Source organism: Rhinoraja longicauda, chromosome 1, assembly GCF_053455715.1.
Source record: "Rhinoraja longicauda isolate Sanriku21f chromosome 1, sRhiLon1.1, whole genome shotgun sequence".
Classification (NCBI taxonomy): Eukaryota; Metazoa; Chordata; class Chondrichthyes; order Rajiformes; family Arhynchobatidae; genus Rhinoraja; species Rhinoraja longicauda.
The window spans coordinates 43,764,579-43,783,987 of record NC_135953.1 but is presented as its reverse complement, the minus strand read 5'-3'; the positions used below and the strand labels follow the sequence as shown (position 1 = coordinate 43,783,987).

General features: G+C 39.8%; 1 protein-coding gene across 1 annotated transcript in view; it reads right to left on the bottom strand.

The window, feature by feature from the left end:
• LOC144596895 (putative phospholipid-transporting ATPase IM) overlaps positions 1-19,409 on the bottom strand; it is a 161,046-nt gene that overhangs the window by 119,931 nt on the left and 21,706 nt on the right. Inside the window, exons 2-3 of the mRNA XM_078406142.1 lie at positions 4,131-4,189; positions 2,378-2,491 (exon numbers count right to left, since the gene is read on the bottom strand). Coding sequence (XP_078262268.1) covers positions 2,378-2,491; positions 4,131-4,189 — 173 coding nt within the window. The remainder of the gene's footprint in view (positions 1-2,377; positions 2,492-4,130; positions 4,190-19,409) is intronic.

The window sequence follows — 19,409 nt, the reverse complement described above, 5'->3', positions numbered from 1 at the left end:
TTCCACGCAATTGCTGATGAAGTCAGTCACAGCGGTTACGTACTCAGTCAGGCAGAATCCCTGAATATGGACCAGTCCACTGACTCAAAACAGTCGCGTAGGATGTCAACCGTGTCCCTGACCAGCATTTAACAACTCTCGGTACAGGATTCTCCTGCTTCAGTTTTTGTTTGTGGGTGGGGAGTAGAAGCACAGTTAGATTATCTAGAGTTCCCAAACTTGGCTGAGTGACAGAGCAGTAGGTGTTTTTTATTGGTGTGTAGCAGTGGTCTAGTGTTCTGGCCCCTGGTGGCCTTGGTGGGACAGTGTGGTATTTCACTTTCAATGCTTTTTGCACCTGCTGTGCTGACTGCTGGCAACCACGAGAACTTGGCCATGTCATTTGAGAATATTGTTTTGAAGCTAACAGTTTCAAACTGTAATCCAATAATGGGGTTCTCTGAACCCTTTAATTGAAGCGTCAATCTTTATTCTCATCTCACAAACAGCATTAGCACAACCCACAATGCAGCTGTACTGCTTAGTTTAGTTTAGCTTAGTTTAGTTTAGTTTATTGTCACGTGTACCGAGTTGTGTGCTAACCATTCAGCAGAAAGACAATACATGATTACAATCGAGCCATTTACAGTGTATAGATACATAATAAAGGAATAACGTTTAGTGCATGGTAAAGTCAGCAAAGTCTGATCAAGGATAGTCCAAGGGTCACCAAAGAGGTAGATAGTGGGTCAGGGCTGCTCTCTACTTGTTGGCGGGATGGTTCAGTTGCCTGATAACCGCTGGGAAGAAACTGTCCCTTAATCTGTGGGAATGCTTTTTTACACCAATATCTATTGACTGATGGGAGAGGGGAGAAGAGGGAATGGCTAGGGTGCAACCTCTTCCTTGATTATGCTGCTGGTCTTGCCGAGGCAGTGTGAGGAATAATGGAGTCAACAGAAGGGAGGTTGGTTAATGTGATGGGCTGGGCTGCGTCCACAATTCGCTGCAATTTCTTGAGGTCTTGGATGACCCTGTTCCCAAACCAAGCTGTGATGCATCCTAATAAAATGCTTTATATCGTGCATCTGGAGAAGTTGGTGAGAATTTTAGGGGACACTAGACCAAGTGGACCCATTGGGCCCAAACCTCTCCTGCATTGGTGCAGCACCCTCTCCTTCCCCGCCCTTCGCCCCACTACCCCCACCACCTCTCCCCCTCCCCTCCTCCCACCAAACCCCTCAGCCCCTTCATCCCTCCCTCCCCCTACCCCCTCCCTCCCTCCCCCTCCCTAGGAGATATTTAAAATGTGAATAACCTTAAAAATATAACACCAATTTCAATGAAACTACTTCCATTAGCACCAAAGGGACGACGGTGAGTTAGGTAGGCCTAAAATTGTTGCACTATCGTGTACCACTTTGGGCTGTAGTTCAGGCATGTGACAGATACAGGGACAACCCAAAGAACATTTTCCGTAACTCAAACTTTTTTATTAATAAAAAATCTCGGAAAGGGCACTAGGCTAGAACTCTACCGACAGAATTTGATAGATCTCCATCAACAATGACTTTAAGGGCAGCAGGCGAAGGCCACGGACGCCAACAGGATTAACAAACTCATCAGGAAGGCTGACTCCCTCCTGAGGGCGGAGTTGGATTCATGGGAGGTGGTCTTGGAGGGGAGGTGGCTCCTCAAACTGCAGAGCATCTTGGACAATACAGCTCACATGACACAGTGGTCAACCTGAGGAGTACCTTCAGCAACAGACTGGTCCCACCAAGATGCAGTACAGAACACCACAAGAGATCCTTTTTTCCTGTTGCTATCAAACTGTACAACTCCACAACCTTCTGTCGTGGAGTGGACTGCGTTCCCTCCCCAATCTTTTGCACATCCACAATCCTTTCCACTCGTCACTTTAATTTCTTGTTCCATGTACCTTGTGTTTTATGATTGTTGGCAGATTAATTTCTCTCCTGGGATAAATAAAGTTCTATTGTATCGTATCGTATCTTAAAAATATAAGCCTTTGGATGTACTGACAGTAGTTTCCAGAATGCAGCCCCGATGCTCCAAAATCACAAATGATTTTTAAAATAAATGGATTTGAATGTTGCATGCAGTAAAATGAAATCTTCACTCATTATGACTATATATTAGAATATTCCAATTAACATTTTAATTATATATTCCTAAACTCTATGAAGTTATTTAGCAATACATTTTATTTCACAATAAATTTTATTTAGACACAATAAAGGATGAAAAATATCTTTCAGTATTTCATTGCAGCATGAATTAACAACAATCAATGTCAAACCAAAGAAGAAGTATTAGAGAGACCATAAATTATTCAAAAAAAGTAATGTAGACACACATAAAAATAAATACTCACCTGTAAAATTAGTAAAAATAAAAAATAAGCATTGGCAATTCGCTGAAATTGTTCAAACAAGTTGACTGGCAGGAATGTAAAAACATTATATTTGGAAGTTTTAATTCTATTATTCTGAAAAAAAACAATATTTAGTAAGCATGTGAAATTAAGTCATGTAAATATAACATATATGAAATTACAATATTTTCACATCAAAACTTAAATATTGACTAAAATGTGACTTGCAGGGACGAATCACAGAATTTAAATGATTTTTAAAAAAATTAAATGATTTAAAAATATCATAAACAGCAACTATATGAGAAAATGGAGATTTCATTTTGATGGCTTCAAAAATTCTTCTGCTTAGTGATAAATCATATATAAGAAATTAACTTTAGGACAAATACAAGGTAACACCAATTTTATTATAAACAATATTGGCAGAAATTTCAAGATTTTCTGTTTGTTTCTCAATGATAAAGAGAAATTAAAATCAATTGCAATCTATATTGCCCATTTCTATATATAATTCTGCATTTTAAAATATATTATTGCGTTGCAAATCTATTTTCTGAACTTTAACCATAATAACTGGAATGCGATTCAACACCAGATATAGGATATTTTGCTCCACACACATCTCCCTTATTTTAGATAGAAGATCTGCCCCATATATTGTTAGTGTTGGGGGAATTGTAAATACTGATAATTTGTTTGTGCTCAACAAAGAAGTGTAATTTGCTGTATGGAATATAATAACAGGACCAAAATTGGTGAATTTCTTTGGAAAATAAGGGTCTCTTGCCCTGATCATTAATTGTCAAGGGCACCATAAACTTCACAGGTACGAAACAACACCTGTGAAGAGTTTGAGGGAGGTATTCAAGGAAAGCTTGTCACATCAATTTTTCATAAAAACACAAAAAGGTAGCGATACTCAACAGGTTATACAGCTTCTGCGGGAGAAACATTCCAGGTTGATGATCTTTAAACATAACATTTGGATCAGAACTTTGTTGACAGATCATTAACATATAACATACAGTATAACAATAACTTGTTTATTTCTCCATATATACTGCTTAACTAGCTGAGTATCTCCAGCATCTTTTGTTCTGATGTTAGGTTTCCAATACCTAGTGTTTTTTTGACTGATTACCCATAGGAGATAAAGGAATGAAGTATTCCTAAAATGGAGTCTAAACTAGAAAAATTTGGTGTTGTATGCATTATTATTGTAATTTGAGATCTGAGAGGAGATAAAATTTATTTAAAGATTGATAAAGATCCACTAGACCTAAAAATAAAGTATTTAATGAAAAGTCAAGGAAGGCAGAGAGCAAGTGAGAAAGGAACAGGTCTGACGAAGGGTCTCGACCCGAAACGTCACCCATTCCTTCTCTCCAGAGATGCTGCCTGACCCACTGAGTTACTCCAGCATTTTGTACTGTACTGTACCTCAATGCTTGAATATAAATGCCATCAACATGAAATAAAATGGCACGTGATAACACATCAGAATTCCCACATCAAAATTAAGGATTTATCATGCACTTATATATTAACAAATTCCAGCTATAATAAAACTATCCTTATCTATAAGGATATCAACAATAATAATGTAGGTCCGATGTTATCAATTATATGTTTGAACGATGCTTCACATCCAGTGGTTAAATAGATCTTTCCAGTTCTGTGGCATATTATACCACATATTTATACACTGATATCAATGGATGTGATTGAAATTTAAATATTGTTTACTCACCACATACTGAAATTTCAGGTTGAAATGTCTGTCATTTGCTCTTAAGTATCTCTCTTCCTCTATAAAATACAACCAAATAATTATGCCAAGTGCTTATAAAAGTACATACATATACTTGATGGGTTAGTGGCTAAGGGCTGCAGTGGGAGAGTAAATTAGACAATTCTTCCAAAATCCCAGCCCAGACATACTGGATCAAATCAGTGCTACAAATTTTTTCGATGACATATGTGATTTACAGTGGTCTTTAATTGTTCATTAGTTTCTGTGCATACAGTTAAAAAATTAATAGATTAATAAATTAAAATTTAATTGTTTAAAAATATCCAAATTACTGTGACATTAATGTTCATTTATCATAAAATTAAAATAATTCACTATCCGATTATTCAGAAATCTCAATAGCTTGGCATCTATCTCTACAGGTGCTGATCCCCACCCTGATGACACATCGGGGTATTGGGTCCTAATTTCCCATTAATACACCAGGGCCTCAGTTCCTGCATTCCTTTTACACACTGAGACTAAGAATCCGGCTCCCATTAACATACCGTGCTACCAGTTCCCATGCTTCTTTTAAGACCTCAAAATCCCGGTTCCAGCAATCCTTTTCTGGTTCCTAACTCCTCTTAACACACTCGGCTCCAATTATCCTATGCTCCCTTTAACCTCACCGAGTTTCCATTTCTTCCACTCCCTTGAAACTCACTTGGTTCTGTTTACCATGCTCTCTTTAAGCTTTTAATGTTTTAGTTGCCATGCTTTGTTTAACACAACAGTGACCTGATTCCTGCATTACCTTAAACACATTGAGCCCCCTTTTGCCAAACTCCTGGAAATTGATCTGGTTGTTTCATGAACTCCTTTGAAACTCATGAAATTCCCTGTCTATGCTCCTTTGAAACTCACTGCATTCTGCTTGCACACTCCGTTTATACTTAACAAGTTTGGTGAAAAATTTGTCAATCACTGTGAAATATTTAAAAGAAATCAATTTAAAGGCGAGTTGAAGAATTAATTTGAATAGTCAACAAAGTTTGCTCATTTATCACACCAAAATCTGGACTGATGGAATGTTATTGTATTGAACATGTACACATTCAGCATTGAAAAAAAAATGAAGGCAACAAAGTATCTTTCCAGCAGGCTCTTATTTGTTCCTTTCATAAAATAAACACGACAAATTTACAATTGCTGTGAAAGAAGAAAGATTTTATTCACAACAATTTAGTTTAGCCAAGATTTTAATAAAATGGCACAAATCAGTAGCATTCAGCTTCAAAAATCATACGTTGTTATTTATACATTTTATAATTTGTACTTAGTTGTAACTGCATGGTAATTAACTAATTTGTAATCAGTTATTTTCCTGGGCAGTTGGTCACTGGACATGATTTTTAAATAACTACACAAATGTAAAACTGGTATTCCAGCACCATTGAAGCTTTGGTAATGCTGGAATGGCAGAAATTCTGGACTATTACATGTTTTTCATTTTTTTAACTGTTACATGATAGTATACGTTTTTCAATGAACCAGGTAAATTTAAAGAAGTGTGAAAAATGGGGTTGCATTGAGTTTAAAGGGTGTTTGGTAAAGATGGCCTCCGTGAGGGAGCTGGAGATAAAGAATCAGGTAAGCTAGATACAGAACTGTCGGCTTTTCTGAAAAATTAGATTGTGAACTATTGGAGTTTTATTGTATTATTATTGTATTAAGAGAGAATTAGACAGAGTATTTATGGTATTAAGAGAGAATTAGACGGAGAAAGTTTTAGAGAAACTAAATATGACATTCAAATACAACACAAATACAATTTATGCTACACATAGTAAAACGATTTTCTGTACTCAATAATTGCAAAACATAGCTTGTTCGTGTTGTGAAGGACTCACAATGACCACAAAAATGAGCTTCATAGTACCTGTTGTCTAAGTGATCAGCTTGCCAACTTGTTTCCAATATGGTGACTCGTGCCTGTGCATACAATTGTAATGCAAGTCATGCTACCTACCATGGTGATAAGGGCACTATATTTACATCCATCGTACTGCACAAAGGAATTATACTACTTGGGCAGTCAACGAAGCCATTTGACACTCCCAAACTGCACTTTCATACACCATCCTCTTTTAACGTTCAGTAAATATGTGTTCAGCATTAGGCATGAAGCACAGCTGTGCAATTTAAAGGGATCACCAATTGTTTGCATGTTAACCACAAGCATTTTTATAGGTTCACTATAAGATGCTATTGTTCACCCTAGGATTCAGGGTCCAAATTCCTGGAGGAACTTCAGCATGGAACAATGCAAGAAATGTGCTTCAAAAGGAACATCCTCACCAAGGTGTGCTAACTGCTCCATCCACAAGGCAAAACCAAGCTAGCTCTGGATTATGGCAAAGGCTGATATCTCATGAAGTGAAAGTAATGCAGCCTAGTACCACTAATGTTAAACCCATTCGACTAAGTACTTTGAGACCATCCATTCAAGCCTCCACCCTCAATGTATGCTCTGTTCTGACCTTTGTCTTACATAGAAACATAGAAAATAGGTGGCCATTCGGCCCTTTGATCCATTCATTGTGATCATGGTTGATCATCCACAATCAGTAACCTGTGCCCAACTTCTCCTCATATCCCTTGATTCCACTAGCCCCCAGAGCTCTGTCTAACTCTCTCTTAAATTCATCCAGTGAGTTGACCTCCACTGTCCTTTGTGGCAGAGAATTCCACAAATTCACAACTCTCTGGGTGAAAAAGTTCCTTCTCACCTCAGTTTTAAATGGCCTCCCCTTTATTCTAAGACTGTGGTCCCCAGTTCAGGACTCCCCCAACATTGGGAACATTTTTCCTGCATCTAGCTTGTCCAGTCCTTTTATAATTTTATATGTCTCTATAAGATCCCCTCTCATCCTTCTAAACTCCAGTGAATACAAGCCTAGTCTTTTCAATTTTTCCTCATATGACAGTCCCGTCATCCCAGGGATCAATCTCGTGAACCTACGCTGCATTACGTCAATTACAAGGATGTCCTTCCTCAAATTAGGAGACCAAAACTGTACACAATACTCCAGATGTGGTCTCACCAGGGCAACTGCAGGAGAAATTCTTTACTCCTATACTCAAATCCTCTCGTTAAGAAGGCCAACATGCCATTAGCTTTCTTCACTGCCTGCTGTACCTGCATGCCAACTTTCAATGACTGGTGTACAAGGACACCCAGGTCTCGCTGCACTTCCCCCTTACCTAACCTGACACCATTGAGATAATAATCTGCCTCCTTGTTTTTGCCGCCAAAGTGTATAACCTCACATTTATCTACATTATACTGCATCTGCCATGCATCTGCCCACTCACTCAACCTGTCCAGGTCACCCTGCAACCTCCTAAAATCCTCTTCGCAGTTCACACTGCCACATAGCTTTGTGTCATCTGCAAACTTGCTAGTGTTACTTCTAATTCCTTCATCCAAATCATTAATATATATGTATAAAAATATGATACTGGTGAGATTTTTTAATGTTATTTTCATTTGTATGCAAAAGTGTATTCTGTTTACTTGATGGGAAAGTTTTGCTTGTGTGTGGTACTTCATATATCCATGTAATACATAATATAAACTTATGGTTCCAGACTTTCTTCAACTGTTGTAAAATTAAAATCTGTTTTTGATTTTTACCCATAATTGGACACGAAAATGTGACATTTTTTACACATCATAACTTATGTGAAAATATATACGTATCGTAATGGCCTACATTTGTCTAGACAAAAAATTTTTGAGGACCTTTGATATGCCTTTCCAAACCCGACTTTGCTTGGAGAAATTAGTTGCACATATTCATTTGGGAGAGTCAAAAATATTATGCTCATGTACGTAACTCATCGTGTCCTGAGAGTTGCATACGTAAGATGCCGCTGGAAATCATGAAAAATGAATATTTTTCGGATCGATATTCATTTGTTTCTATGATGCTCAAGCCAAGTAAAAAAAAAATATGTCCAAAAATTCTTAACTCAACATACTTAAAGCAAACGAGACATACTGTGCTTACTTTGTTCTCCGTGTCCAAATCGTTATGTACATAAGCAGGCATCATTAACCTGCTATTTTCATGTCTGGTGGATCTGTCAACTTATAAAAACATTTACATTGCTGTCATGAGAGAACCCGCGGGTAAGTGTAGTTTGTCAGTTTTCTGCTGACGGTGCTGCAGCCTGATGACCCTTAGTGTCTTCGGAGCGTCTGCTGGTTACATACAGGAGACGTTCAATTGTCCAGCGCTATCTTCCTAATGAAAGCTGCCCATCGGACACCATCTTGTTTGCGTTTTGAAAGGTAAGATTTTGTTTGTATTTTAAATGTATTTTGGGGGAAATACTAGCCGAGTCAGGTCGAGATTACCGCGTCTTCTGAAACATCGCGAAAATTCCCACGCTGTCAATTCTTCTCCGGAGTCCTGGTTTTCGCTGAAATCACTGACAAGTCGGTAAGTACTTGAGAGTTTTGAACTATAACACCTTGTATGGGTTACTTAAAAACCAAGCTTCACTGTAACAAGGAATAAACTGGATTTACTTCCAGTTTACTAATAGCTGTATTAAAAAATAATAATAATTAAAGTGGTTCAGTGGATTTTTGTGAAGGGTGTGTGGGCATTCTTTGAAAATGTAAGGGAGATGCATATCTGGTTTCTGGGTTGAATATCTGGGTTTGGAGCCCACTTTACATGTAATGGTGGAGGCCAAAAACATCGCGAAAATTCCCACGCTGTCCAATCTACCTGCCAAATGTCCCGACGATAAATAAATTGGTTTACTGTCCAATTTCATTGTGTATAACTACACTTTAATGAATTAGAAAAAAGAAGTTCTTCCATTGCAATCAAATGCCATTGAGACACCATGTTACGTACGTTAACACTTTTGTGGTAAATTTTAAATTACCTGAAAAAACTTCTTGCGGTTGTGGAACTATCTTCTTTCTTTTTGATAGAGTCAGACGGTTGTCAAACTTGTAAATAAATGTGTTTGCATTGGTTTTTACAACAATTAATTTTTGGGTGTCTATGTCACGCTTCTATGTCCCAGTATCATATTTATACACATATGGTAAATAGTTGCGGCCCCAACACCGAGCCTTGCGACACTCCACTCGCCACTGCCTGCCATTCTGAAAAGGACCCATTTACTCCTACTCCTACTTGATCAACTCTTTTGCCCTCCCCTTTCCATGTAATTGGTCGACCTTTTCCATTGCCACTAGGCCGACATGGTCTCAACCGATCATTAGGATTTTCCCTCACTGGACTTCTCACGAGTCTGATTCTTGCCACAACTTCAGCCCCTCAACCCTCTATCATCAATCCAGTGCCAAAACCAAAGTTATCTTTCACATGTTCCACCAAGTAAAATCTTTCGAGCATACTAAGTGTGGAAGGCCTGAATGAATTAAGCACATATCTCTGGTTTATGTGCTATATCAATTTGCAAGGTTAGGCCCTCAAAAAAACACTTTTGAGGGCCTAACCTTGGCCTACCACAAACCAATGAATCATGCCTTCCCAGGCACAGAAAAAAATTAGGTCAATTACCTTTTATGAATTGAATTCTTATAAACTGAAATAATATAAGGATCCACTGTCTGAAGGAGGAATAGAAACTGATTCAATTTCAAAACAAATTGGAAGTATTTGCAGAAAAAAACCATGTGTAGGATTCCAGGGAATACCATTAAACAGAATGCTTTTGCACAAAGCCAGCATCAGCTCCATGCCTTAGCAATTCTATGATTTGAAAATCACATAGAGTCACAGAATTATGCTGCAAGAAATCAGGCCCTTTGACCAACTTGTCCATGCTGACCAAAACTGTATTATAGACTTGTTCAATTTGCCTGAGTTGGGCTATCCCTATAAACCCTTCCTATCCATTTATCTGTCTACATCTCTTTTGAAAGTCATGTGTATCCACTTCTGCAGCTTCCTCTGGCAGCTCGTTCAGATATGCCTATCCTTTGAGTGAAACAGTTGACTCTGAAATCTATATACTAAAACTCTTGTTTGTTTGTTTGTTCCAGAGCTACAGCCAAAACGGTACACGATAGTATGACAATTTTAGGCCCACCTTACTCATGGTCGTCCCTTTGGTGCTAATGGGAGAAGTTTAATTGAAATCAGTGTTATATTTTTAAAGTTATTCACATTTTAAAGTTTAACTATCACCTAGAGAGGGAGGGGGAAGGGAAGGTGGGGGTAGAGGGAGGGGAAGGGGGGAGGGGTAGGGGAGGGGGGGAGAGGGGCGAGTGTGCTGCACCAATGTAGGAGAGGTTTGGGCCCAATGGGTCCACTTGGTCTGAACTTACTTAAATCTTTCCTGTCTCACCTAAAGCTTATGCCCTCTTGTTCCCATGGGGAAAACTCTGAGCATTTACTTTATCCATGCCCCTCATGATTTTGTATACTTCAATAAGGTCATCCCTCACCCATTGGTAACATTCTGAAGAATCTCTTCTGCAACCTTTCCAACTTAATGGCATGCTTCCTATAGTTGGGTGATTAAAACTGCACACAGTATTCCAAGTATTGTTTAACCATCATCTAGTACAGCTGCCAATCTTTGTACACAATACCCTTCCCAAGTTCCAAACACCTTCTTCACCACCTTGTCCACCTGAATCATCATTTTCAGAGAACAATGTATCTCTACACCCAGACCTCTGTTCCACAACACTCCAAGGCTCTACCATTTACTGTGCAAGTCCTGCCCTGGTTTGACAAACCAAAGTGCAACACCTCACATTTGTCAGAGTTAAATTCCATTTGCCATTCATTAGCCCAACTTCACAACTGATCTAGATCCTGTTGTAATCTTAAATATCCATCATCATTGTCCACTTTACCACCAATTTTGGTGATAACTAATTGTCATTGAACAAAGGAGCTATTTATCGACTTCAGGAAGCGTGGTGTAGTACATGCTCCAGTCAGCAGTTCCCTGTGATAAAGACAGGGAGATCAAGAAAAGGGAGAAATGATTCAGTGATAGTCCCTGGTCCTCACCTTTCATCCCGCCAGCATCTGCATGCAACACATCATTCGCCAACATTACCTCCACCTCCAAAGTAATCCCACCACCAGTCACATCTTCCCATCTCCACCACTTTCCGCAGAGACCGCTCCCTCCACAACTCCTTGGTACAAAACCCTACCCACACAAAACACCCCCTCTCCAGGTACTTTCCCCTGCAACTGCAGGAGATGTAATGCCTATCCCTATACTTCCTCCCTCGCCAGGGACCCTAGCAGTCCTTCCAGTTGAGACAGAGGATCACGTTCACCTCCTCTAATCTCATCTACGACATTTGGTGTTCCCGTTACATCGCATGACCGACCGTAGACTTGGCGACTGTTACGGTGAACACTCATGCTTGGTCTGCCAAGGGCTACTGGATCTTCCAGTTACTAACCAACTTAACTTTACTTTCCATTTCCATAATGATCTTTCTGCCCTGGGCCTCCTCCATTGGCAGAGTGAGGTCACATACAAACTGGAGGAAGAGCACCGCAGATTCCGCTTGGGTAGCAACAGAATGAACATGGAATTCTCAAATTTTACATAACTAATCTATAGCCCCACCCCCCCCCCCCCCCAATTCCTCCCGCACTCTTCCCTATGTCCCACCTGGACTCACACCCATTTCTCCCCTCCCCATCCCCTTCCCCATGCCTAACTCCTGTTTCACAATTCCTAACTCTTATATCCTTATCTCACAGGTTTAGTCTTTTCATCTCCCTTCACTGTCCAACTATGTCTACCAAAAACCCTCCTCACCTGTAACCACTTACCACTTGCCTGTCCCACCTCTCTTCCAGCCTTTTTTCCTCTCAGCTACCACAATCAGTCCGAAGGAAGGTCCCAACCTGAAACATCACTCATTTCTGTTCCCATGGCCCACATAACAATAATAAAGCTAAACCTAAATCTGATGTGATAATTTCCACCGTACATGTCCATGCTAACTATCTGTAAGCTGTCCCTGTCTATCCAAATGCTGGTAGTTCCTGCTACTCAGAGTCCTCTCAAACAACTTTCCCACCAATGACATCAGTCTCATTGGCCTGTAGTTCAACATTAACCGTTGTACAATCTTTCCGAACTTCACTTGTGGCTACAGATGATGCAAGACTCACTGCAAATTTTCCTTAGCTTCCACCAAGGTCTGAGGATGCACTTGGTCAGGTCCTGGGGATTTATCCACCTTAATGCACTTTAAAACCTCCCATACCCCCTCTTTGATCATTTGCATGTGGTCTAAAATATCACAACTCATATGCCTCAGATCCAGAGCTTCCATGATCTTATCTTCAGTACAAAACTGATGAGATCTATTCTTTTAATAATACCCCATCTCCTGTGGCTCTGCACAAAGATGACTGTGCTGATCTTCAAGGGGACGTATTCTGTCCCTGAGCCTCCCTTTTACTCTTAATATACGTATTAGTACACATATTAGTGCAAAGAGAAGTGCACTCTTGTAGTAATAATGTATTTAGATTGTACACAAAAACTTACCTTGAACATTGCGCTTGGTACAATCTAAACCAAATGGTGGCATTCCAAATGTTTCTATTTAAATGGTCTATGCATCCATGAAATTCCTGCTAAAGGAAAAGGAACGGTGTAATTAATCCAACCAGAAACTCAAGTCATTAATTAATGTGTTACATTTAATCCCTTCTCCGTTGCTTCTTTACATTTTTTCCAGCTGGTTTGTTAAGACCTCAATAGTTCAAAATTGCATGACAAGAAATAATCAATAATTAAAACATTTTCTCTCTACATTGGGAAAATGATTGCTCAATAAAAAGGGGATTGAGCATGTATTTGACAATTTATAATGTTTGCACAGGGAACTTCCTACACCACACCCACATTGCAAAAGTTAAGTTTCTTTTAAATAGATAAGCATTTTTACTAATAGCATGCATAATAAGTAAAATAACAAAATACTGTATTCTCCACACTTTTCAAATAAAGGTTTTGAAGTGGGTAGTCTTAAGGGCCTGTCCCACTTAGGCGATTATTTAGGCGACTGCCGGCGACCGTTAAAGTCGTAGCAGATCGCCAAAATTTTCTTTTACCCTATGACAATGACCACGACAATGCCGAGTCAGGTCGAGATTACATCGTCTTCGGAAACAATGCAAAATTCCCACGCTGTCAATGCTTCTCCGGCGTCCTAATTTTCGCTGAAATCACTAACAAGTCGGTAATTACTTGAGTTTTGAAATATAACATCTTTTCTGGGTTACTTGAAAACCAAGCTTCACGGTAACAAGGCATAAACTGGATTGACTTCCAGTTTACTAATAGCAGTATTAAGTAATTTAATTTAAAAAGTGGTTAAACGGATTTTTGTGCAGAGTGTGGGCATTCTTTGAAAATGTACGGGAGATGCATATCTGGTTTCTGGGTTGCATATCTGGGTTGGGAGCCTACTTTAAATATAATCGCTGATGGCCATAAACATCGCGAAAATTCCCACGCTTACCTGACCATCAAACTGTCCCCTCCAATCTACCTGTCAAATGTTCTGACAGTAAATAAATTGGTTAAACACAAGTATTTTATGGTATCTTCAAATAACTTTACTTAATTTAATATTACGTGCTTCTAAATGCATCTAAGAGAACCTAGCAAACTTGGGGACAGCATGCGACAGCCCCCGCAATAAGCACCGATAACTGGCGACAAGCCAGCTGTCGCCAAGAAATTTCATACCGGTTGATTTCTCAGTGACGCACCGAGATCCACTACGATTCTTTGAAGACTCCTCACGATCATGCCCGCGACACCCCGACGAACTGTCGGCAACAGCCTCGTCGCCGGCAGTCGCCTTAAAATCGCCTAAGTGGGACAGGCCCTTTAGGTATCTTTGAATTGTAGACTGTAAATTGAAAAAGGGAAGGTCGGGGTTGGGGGCAGTGGTGGGTTGCAATAAGAATGGGGAATAACTTGTTCTTAATATCTTTCACAATATAGCACTATTTTGCTTTGGTTCTACGCGCCATACCCAATCATTGCCCTTTTTTGCTTGTTTGATTCCTGAGTTATCGCTCGAGATTAAAGGGACCAACAGTACACTCACTAAATGAGATGATCTAGACCAGGACAAAACTGGGACTGGAGTTAGATCTTGACGACAAAGTAGCTCTCATCAAATAATAAGAATTTGCATCCGTAGGCCTGGACTATCAAGCAAGGTGCGAGAAAGAGATGATGCAAGGCAAACACTTGGCAAAACAACTGTCTCATCCAGTCAGTCAGAAGATTGACTTGACTACATATGAAACGCAAGAACAACATTTATTGTCCATTGTGTAAGAAGGAACTGCAGATGTTGGTTTAAACCGAAGATAGCTACAAAAAGTGAGTAACTCATCAGGACAGGCAGCATCTCTGGATAGAAAGAATGGGTGACATTTCGGGTCGAGGCCCTTCTTCAGACTGGTGTCTTCAGACTAGTTTATTGTCCATTCCCATTTGCTCCTTGAAAGAAGCAGATAATTTACATTAGAGGGCACTAAAGAGTCAAACCAAGAACGAATAGAAAATTTCCTTCAATGAAGGACGGCAGTAAATCAGATATTTTTTTTGACGACCAATGGTTGAGTGATGACCAATGTTGCTTCTATTTTTTTATTCCAGATTAAATTCAATTACTTTCATTTAAATTCCCCAGTTGGGATTCAACTTGTGTCAGAGTCTGAAGGGTCCCAGTCCGAAACGTCCAAGTTAGCTACCTAACTTGCTAAGTTACTCCAACACTTCGATTTGTTTTTCTTTGTAAACCAACATCTGTAGGTCATTGTGTCTACATTCAAACTTGTGTGTCTGGATTAACAGTGGAGCCCTCTGCATATTAAGTCAATTACCGAACCACAATGTAACCAAAGTCCAGTCGATGTGAAAGGAGAATGCTATTTTGTCTAATAAGCCACCAGAGAAATTCAAAATCACAAATAAATCTTAAAAATACTGTGAACTCCAGTATTTATGCATCTCGAATGCTCATGTAACTGGCAAAAGTTTCTGCGAAAATTTAGCAATTTCAATAAGTTTTTCCAAAGACGTAAATTTGAATTTGGTGAGCTGGGTTCAATGCAATTATGTGGACACGCAGTTTTCCGTCAACCTACAGTACAAAAGCCCGCACTCAGTCCTTCACATGTCTTAACAGTGGCGGTTGGTTCAATTTTGTTTCACAAACTTTGCTGTATTTTTCTCATTGATCTGTATGTCAGATTAAAAAATATTCCTGGCCTAAGTAGGAAGGGGAAACATATTTTAATTCCAGATTTCATTCAATTACATTAATTTAATTTCCCCAGTTGGTATTCAAATTTGTGTCAGAGTCTGAAAAAGAGTCCCAACCCAAAACGTTGCCTATCCATGTCTTCCAAGGAAGCTGCTTGACCTGCTAAGTTACCCCTCAAAAAATTTTGGGAAACTAGCATCTGCAGTGTTGCACCAAATATATTATTATAATATTGAAGCAGAAAATGGAAATGTGGAAAACACCCGAAAATGATAAAATAGTAATGCTCATAAAATAATTCAATGTTGATTTCTCAAGGATTGATGCCATTAAACCATGAAGTGCAACACTTAAGTAATTCTTCCCGAATTAAAAGCATCATAAAAGTGTTGAAAAGCACCATATAAACACAAAGATGGACAGGGCAAGATTTTTACACATGAAGATTAGTGAATGCCTGAATGTGCTGCCAGGGGTGATGGTTGAAGTAGATACATTAGTGGCATTTTAAAGACTTTTGGATAGGCATATGGAGATGGAGACAATGGAGGGAATATGAGTTATGTGCAGGTAAACAAGTGATGGTCTTGGCATAATGTTTCGCACAAAAATTGTGGAACTAATGTTTCCCCTCATCCTTCTAAATACAGCAAATACAGGTCCAGTGTTGTCAAACACTCATCATATGTCAACCCACTCATTCCTGGGATCATTCTTGTAAACCTCCTCAGGACCCACTTCGGAGCCAGGATATCCTTCCTCAGAAATGGTGCCCAAAATTGCTCACAATACCCCAAATGCGGCCTGACCAGTGCCTTATAGAGCTACAGTATTACATCCCTGTTTTTGTATTCTAGTCCTCTTTAAATAAATGCTAGCATTGCGTGTGCCTTCCGACTTGCAAATTAATTTTTTGGGAATCCTGCACCAGCACTCCCAAGTCCCTTTGCACCGCCGATTTCTGGATTTGCTCCCCATTTAGAAAATAGTCTATGCGTTTATTCCTACCACCAAAATGCATGACCAAATTGAAGCTTTTAGCCTTCAACATCGATTCACAGAAGTTCCACTGAGCCTAATGAAATGCCATTAATCCAGAACACAGCAGTTTTTTAATGCTATTTTAACATTTAGAATTATATGATTTTAGTTTAAATGGAAGCATATGATAGGCGATAGGTAACAGTCTGTGCATTGCCTACATAAGACTGTTTTGTTTTCCTGAAAAAAGCTCAAGCATTGAATTTTATTTCGTGTTTTGTTTTAAAATATAGAACTGCAGCCTAAAACCTTGTTATTTAAAAGGATAAGGAAATTACATATAGTTTGGTAATTTATTTAAAGGTTTAAGCATCAAATACAAGCGTGTGATGTGCATTAATTTTTCTGAGCAATTCTCATTCAACTGGCACCACCCTTCCCATATTTTCCATGGATGTCAGATGGCTGATGGTATACGGTAGTGGTAAATAGAGAACTCACATTAGGTGGAGCAATGATAAACGATCTACTTATACATGTAATATGCAAGAATAAAAGCAACATGAATCTTAGCCCTTCAGTATGGTGATACAGAGTAAACATAGATTACTTCAGAGATTTTAAGAGATTCACAAAATTGTAAGTATGATCTCCTGCCACAAGGAGGCAGTTCTAAATAGGAACAACCACTTCAAATAGTAGCCTGCAACTTTTCTAAGTGTGGTAAGCTAAATACAAGGATGGGAATCATGCTCATCTCACAGATATTGGTGCACATTGGCTTCAAAGATAGGTGTCCAGAAAAATCACCAAATTGTGTGCAGTTTTGGTCTCCTCATTTAAGGAAGGACATTCTTGCTATTGAGGGACTGCAGTGTAGGTTCACCAGGTTAATTCCCGGGATGGCGGGACTGACATATGATGAAAGAATGGGTCGAATGGGCTTGCATTCACTGGAATTTAGAAGGATGAGAGGAGATCTTACAGAAGGGATTAGACAGGCCAGATGAAGGAAAAATGTTCCCGATGTTGGGGAGTCCAGAACCAGGGGTCACAGTTTAAGAATAAGGGCCAACCCTTTATTCTTAAACTGTAGGCCCTGGTTCTGGACTACTCCAACATCGGGAAGTACACAGAGATCTGGGTGTCCTTGTTGTGTAGGAAAATAACTGCAGATGCTGATACAAATCGAAGGTATTACAAAATGCTGGAGTAGCTCAGCAGGTCAGGCAGCATCTAGGAGAGAGGGAATGGGTGACGTTTCGGGTCGAGACCCTTCTTTAGACTGAAGAAGGGTCTCGACCCGAAACGTCACCCATTCCCTCTCTCCTAGATGCTGCCTAACCTGCTGAGTTACTTCAGTATTTTGTGATACCTGTGTGTCCTTGTTCATCAGTCACTTAAAGTAAGCATGCAGGTACAGCAGGCAGTGAAGAAAGCTAATGGCATGTTGGCCTTCATGACAAGAGGAGTTAAGTATGGAAGCAAAGAGGTCCCTCTGCAGTTGTACAGGGCGCTAGCAAGGGAGTGCAGTGTAGGTTCACGGTTAATTCCTGGAATGGCGGGACTGTCATATGTTGAAATACTGGAAATTTAGAAGAATGAGAGGGGATGTTATTGAAACATATGAGATTATTAAGGGATTGGACACGCTCGAGGCAGGAAATGTTCCCAATGTTGGGGAGGTCCAGAACCAGGAGCCACAGTTTAAGAATAAGGGGTGGGCCATTTAGAACAGAGATGAGGAAAAACATTTTCACTCAGAGTTGTAAATCTGTGGAATTCCATGCCTCAGAAGGCAGTGGAGGCCAATCGTCTGGATGCTTTCAAGAGAGTTAGATAAAGCTCTTAATGATAGTGGTGTCAAGGGGTATGGAGAGAGGGCAGGAATGGGGTACTGATTATGCATTGAATGGCGGTGTTGGCTCCAAGGGGCGAATGGCCCACTCCTGCACCTATTGTCTATTGTCTATTGGGAACATGTTTCCTGCATCCAGCGTGTCCAAACCCTTAATAATTGTATATGTTTCTATAAGATCCCCTCTCATCCTTCTAAATTCCAGTGAATACAAGCCCATTCGCTCCATTCTTTCATCATATGACAGTCCCGCCATCCCAGGAATTAACCTGGTGAACCTACGCTGCACCCCCTCAATAGCAAGAATGTCCTTCCTCAAATTAGGAGACCAAAACTGCACACAATATTCCAAGTGTGGTCTCACCAGGGCCCTGTACAACTTGTTGACGAGGGAAAAGCCAAAGACAGCGTCAACATGGATTTCAGTAAGGCCTTTGATGAGGTCCCCCCATGGTTGGCTGCTCTGGAAGGTTAGATTGCATGCAATCCAGGGAGATCTATCTAATTGGATACAGAATTGGCTTTATGGAAGGAAGCAAAGGATGGTAGTGAAAGGTTGTTTTTCAGACATGGGAATTGTGACTAGTGGTGTGCCTCAGGGATCGGTGCTGGGCTAATAGCTGTTTTTGATTTATATCAACGATTTCACTGAGAACATACAAGACATGATTAGTAAGTTTGCAGATGACACTAAAGGTGGTGGTAATGTAGTGAAGATGGTTATCAAAAATTACAGCGGGATCTTGTTCTGCTGGGCAAGTGGGCTGAGGGCAAAAGCACCATTGCACACCTGTATTTATCATGACACTATAATATCTGAGCAAAGCTGCTTTAGAGCTCTATGAAGCCATGAGGGGAATTAACAGGATGAATGAACCAATTATTTTGCTCAGGGTCAGAATCAAGAATCAGAGGTTCTTTAAGGTGAGAGTGGAATAATTTAATAGCAACCTAGGCGGCATTTTTTGGGGGGTGGGGGGTATAAGAAATAAGCTGCCAGAGCAGGTGATTGAAGCTGGCTCAATAACAACATTCAAAAGACACTTGGATGTGTACATTGGTGTGAAAGGTTTAAAGGGATATGGATATGAAAGGTTTAAAGGGATATGGGGCAACA